The 4,776-nt window shown below is 38.7% G+C and overlaps 1 protein-coding gene across 1 annotated transcript; it reads right to left on the reverse strand.

The window, feature by feature from the left end:
* Positions 1-1,932: 1,932 nt before the first annotated feature.
* LOC117616570 (AAA-ATPase At5g57480) lies at positions 1,933-4,287 on the reverse strand. The gene has a single exon (XM_034345925.1). It carries the CDS (start codon positions 3,797-3,799, stop codon positions 2,204-2,206), a length of 1,596 nt encoding a protein of 531 aa, XP_034201816.1. The 5' UTR covers positions 3,800-4,287; the 3' UTR covers positions 1,933-2,203.
* Between the last annotated feature and the right edge of the window lie 489 nt (positions 4,288-4,776).

Raw genomic sequence — 4,776 nt, forward strand, 5'->3', positions numbered from 1 at the left:
TTTTTTTTTTTTGTTTTTTTTTTTTTGCATTATAACAACAAATTTGAAGTCATCCTCCCTATCGTTCTTCAGAAAGAAAAAGAAAAAAAAAAAAAAAAAAAAGCTTTCTTCTCCAAAAAAATGTACTTTCTTCTACTATAAAAAATTAAAAAAAAATCATGGCTTCTTTATCTTAAACTCTGATTTTCTAGTAAGTAATCATCATCATTCATTAATCTCTCTTTGGTTCATTTTTTCAATCCTTTGACAATTTTTGTCACAAGAAAGATCAAACGGACTAGCTTTGATTTCAATTGGAAGTGAACTTCTAGAAAAAACTTGATTGATGATTTCTCTTCTAAAAATTCAAGAAAATCAATTTTCAGACATTAAATTTGTACTGGTTGTGTTTTTTTTTTTTTTTGCCTTTTGGGGAAAAAAAACTATTGTAATAGTTTTAATTCTTTAAATAAAGATAACAAATACAATGTGAATGATTTTTTAATAATAAGGTATATTTTTGTTATTACATGTTTATTTATGATAATTTTTAATTATAAGTATTTTATATTAGATTATGTGAGGTTCCAATTCAAATATAGCACAGGACTCTCAAAATCTTAACGACTGCAACTTGTTGTTTATTTGTATTAGGCGCCAGGGAGGGAGGATATTCCATGTTGGCCTTGGTTAAAGAACGAGAAAAAAAGTCAAAATTATTTGCATTTTATAATGCGTGCAAATAAAGCAGCAAAAGAAGGTGCACCTTTCATTCATGGTGTGATGCCTACTCACAAGGCATGTTTTTCATGAAACAAAAAACTTCACATGTCGCCACGTAAGGCCAAGATCTACTCTAGGCTTGACAACCCAGTGGCTTTCCAACTCAAATATCAAAATCAACAACAACAACAACAAAAAAACGTCAACTTTTTACTCATTAGAAACCAAAACTTTCTTGCTGCTTTTTCCAAACTCAATCCGCCTTTTCTAAACACAAAATCTGGGCCTTGTTTACCTGTTTCACCTTTTCATGCCTCCTTTTCCCAAACTACCCCCCCTCTCTTCCTATCCATTGACACAGTTTTTTTTTTTTCCTTCTCTTTTTTCAACAAAATCATAATTATCATTACTACAAACTTAAGTACAAATCGACAACCCAAACTCAAAAGTGTTCTAAGAAAAACTCAATTGGGCTACCAAACCCTTTTTCTTGTTTTCAAAAACAGCCTGTGATCAACACTGAAATACTTTTTTTGCCCTTAATCAATGGCTCTCAATAATTTTTTTTGTCACAGGTTGAAATGACACCGGTCATATTAATAGTCAACTAATCCAATAGAAATTGATTTTGACACCGGTCATATTAATAGTCAACTAATCCAATAAAAAATGATCTTGACTTGTAGATTTGGATCTCAAGTTTGAGCAGCATGTGTACGAAAATAATATTCTTTTCTTAAGCTATGCACCTCACATTTTCACTTAATTACTAATAAAAACGGTGAAAAACTGAACCAAACCAAACCATGCTCCTTTTGTCACAACAATGTCTTGGAGTTTCATCACTTGGTCACCACTAAAGTAGTTCTTTTTTTAACTAATGCTAACCATGGGATTTTGATCCAAATATATATGACCAGAAATGTTGATGTTCAAATAGTGTGACTAGTTTAATTCCAACATCTCCATCAAGAAGCAAATCTGGCCATGTGGTCTCAGAAGCAGCAGCAGCTGAGCCAGCTAGCAAAGCGCAATGCAGCATATGCGTAGAGGATAACAACTGATCAAAGATATGAACAGAAGCATTTGCACCAAATTTTTAACACATAAAGCAACGTAGACAAGAAATCATATGATATGGCCAACCAAACCACATGCAAATAAACAAGCCTTGTCTATGGATCATATAATACAATAATATTGATATGATTATTCCTTTGGCTGCAAGTGTGCCAAGTAAATGGATTTTGATTTCATTATTGGAAACTACAAAGACAGATTTTTATAACATGTTAGAATTTGGATAATATTCGAACTAGAAAAAGCTTCTAACTTTTCTCATCCCAACAAAACAAAATTTGAAGATCCAATACTCCAAATGCAATAATCAATCAGCCTTTTGCCTCTCTCTTTTTCCAAATCTCCAACCCCATCTTCTCTCTGCTCTGCACCCAAAAAAAGAAACACAAAAAGGAAAAAGAAAACCTAACCTTGGTGACCTTCATTTTTCTATAATCTCATTGTCTTCTTTTGGATCCTTCTCATCACCTTTCTTGCAGCTGTCCTCAACAAAGTCACACCCTTCTTCTTTAGGGCTCTCCAAGGCCCTCTTCTCCTGCTCTTCTTCCTCCTCCTCCTCCTCCAAATCATGGCCTCCGTTAACCTTTTCCCTTGAACCACCCACTGCATTGTTCTTCTCTGCCCTTGCCTTCAATGCCTCCAACAATTCCCTCACGGCGTTGCCCTTATCGCGCCGGTTCTTGATCAACACCTCACTCACATCAGCTGGTGTCATTCCAGCTTTTTCCAAAACCCCTTCAAACTCCTTCCCAATCTCCTCATCCAAATCACCCTCCTCATACCCCAAATAGTTCTTCAGCAGAATCTTCAACGCTGGATATGAACAGTGGCTCATGAATATATGCATATCCATTCTTCCACTTCTCAGCAATGCCGGGTCAAGCTTCTCAATGTGGTTGGTTGTGAACACAAAAATCCTCTCACTCCCACAACAAGACCACAACCCATCAGTGAAATTCAACAACCCAGAAAGTGTAATTGAATTTCCACCACCACCTTCTTCTCCAGGAACTGAAACACCACCCCCACCTCCTCTCATTTCCATTGAATCATAATAAGTCCTAGCAGAAGCTCCTCCACCACCACCATTGTTCTTCTTCCTGTTAGTCAAATTAATTGAACAATCTATATCCTCAATCACAATAATAGACTTGGAACTTGTCTTCATCAGCAATTTCCTCAGCTCAGAGTTCGTGTGCACCTCAGTGAGCTCAAGATCATAAATATCATACCCAAGAAAATTAGCCATTGCAGCAATCATACTTGACTTCCCAGTGCCTGGAGGGCCATACAGAAGGTACCCTCTTTTCCAAGCGCGCCCTGTCTTCTGGTAAAAGGCTTGGCCATTGGCAAAGTCCTTGAGATCATTCATAATCTCCTTCTTCACCTTTGGGTCCATAGCCAATGTGTCAAACGTGCTTGGATGCTTGAAGGGCACAGATTCCCAAGGATGGCCTCGAGAATCCAACGACCCACCTCTCGAATTTGTGTACAGAAGCCGATCCTGGTTTTTCCTTCGAATTTCGTTGGCCTTGTCCATTATGAAATCCAAGTAACTGTTGAGAATGAGGTACTTGTCTTTCTTCTTGATGCGCAGAGTGAAGCCTCTTTTCTCCTCCGGTAATGGCCGCCATGAGAACGTCTGGGATTGCCTTTGCGTGACCACGTGCTCCCAGAGGACGGTGACGCCATCGAAGGCGTCCACCATGCAGTCATTGTTAGAGAGCCCAAAAGTGATGGCGCTGGAGTTGAGGGCACGTGTCAGGCTGAGGCGGCTGCCGGAGATGGAGACGGTGGAGCTCAGGTAGAGCTGGACGGCGTTGTAGAGCTCGTTGGTGTTGACCCCATCGATCTCCGTGATGTCGAAGTAGTAGTAGGAGGAGAACCAGTGGAAGATCTTGTTGAAGAGCTTCACGAAGGCGAAGCGAAGCTCTGGTGGGAAGACTGTTTGGAGGAGGCTCTGGCAGAAGGCTAAAACGCCTAGCAAAGAGGCCAAAGAAGTCCAATACTCTTTCATTTCTGGTGTGGTTTGAAAATCTATTTTGAAGAAGATTTATGGGTTTTGTGTAATTGGGTTTTGAGGAGAGGAGGTGAGGGAATTCTTGGGGTTTTGAGCAATGGGTTTTGCTCAATTTATAGAGGAGAGTGGTAGGATTTCAAGTGTTGCTTGGGTGTTTTTTTTTTTAATAAAATGGTTTTTGCTTAATTTGTAGAGGGAGTGATGGGATTTTAAGAATTGGGTTTTGCTCAATTTATAGAAAAGTGATGGGATTTTGGAACCTTTTGAGTGTTTTGGCTAATGGGTTTTGCTCAATCTAGAGAGGGAGTGATGGAGTTTGGAGCTCTTGGGTTTTCTAAGCAATGGGTTTTGCTCAATTTATAGAGGGGAGTGGAGTGGTGGAGTTTTGTTATTGTTTCTCTGAAATTAGTGGATTAGAGAGGGAGAGAATAAAGCAAGGGTGAAAAAAAAAAATGCTTCAAAAGGGAAAAGGGACTAGCTTTTGAAATGGGAAAAATTGGCCGGCCAAGGAGGGATATAAGTACAAAGGAGAACAGCAAGAGAAGGGGCTAAAAAACAAAAAGGGTTTCTGGAGTTTGGAGTTGGGAAGAATCAGAGATGGGGCCTATTGGGTTTTTGGGTTGAGAGGGTTGAGTGATTTCCAGGGGGTTTTGTTGGACTTTTTCCCTGTACAATATTATGGAGGATTTGAAAGAGTTGCTCACTTGCTCTGTCATGAAGGACCAAAGGATTGTGAAATGAGAGGAAATGATATTTCAAGATCTTGGAATGGGACAAAGAATGTGGTTAACCATTGGAGGGTTTTACTGATAGCTGCAGCCCCTGCTTATAAATCAAGTTTTAAAAAAATCTGAGGGGAAATACTTTGATAGGGATATGTGCATGTGGGGTTTGCAGGCATGATATAATGCAATTCTTCACATTATTATAATTTAAATTTTAATGAATTTACCCACGTAACAAAATAGTTTGAA

The sequence above is a fragment of the Prunus dulcis genome, chromosome 1 (assembly GCF_902201215.1).
Source record: "Prunus dulcis chromosome 1, ALMONDv2, whole genome shotgun sequence".
In the NCBI taxonomy this organism is placed as follows: Eukaryota; Viridiplantae; Streptophyta; class Magnoliopsida; order Rosales; family Rosaceae; genus Prunus; species Prunus dulcis.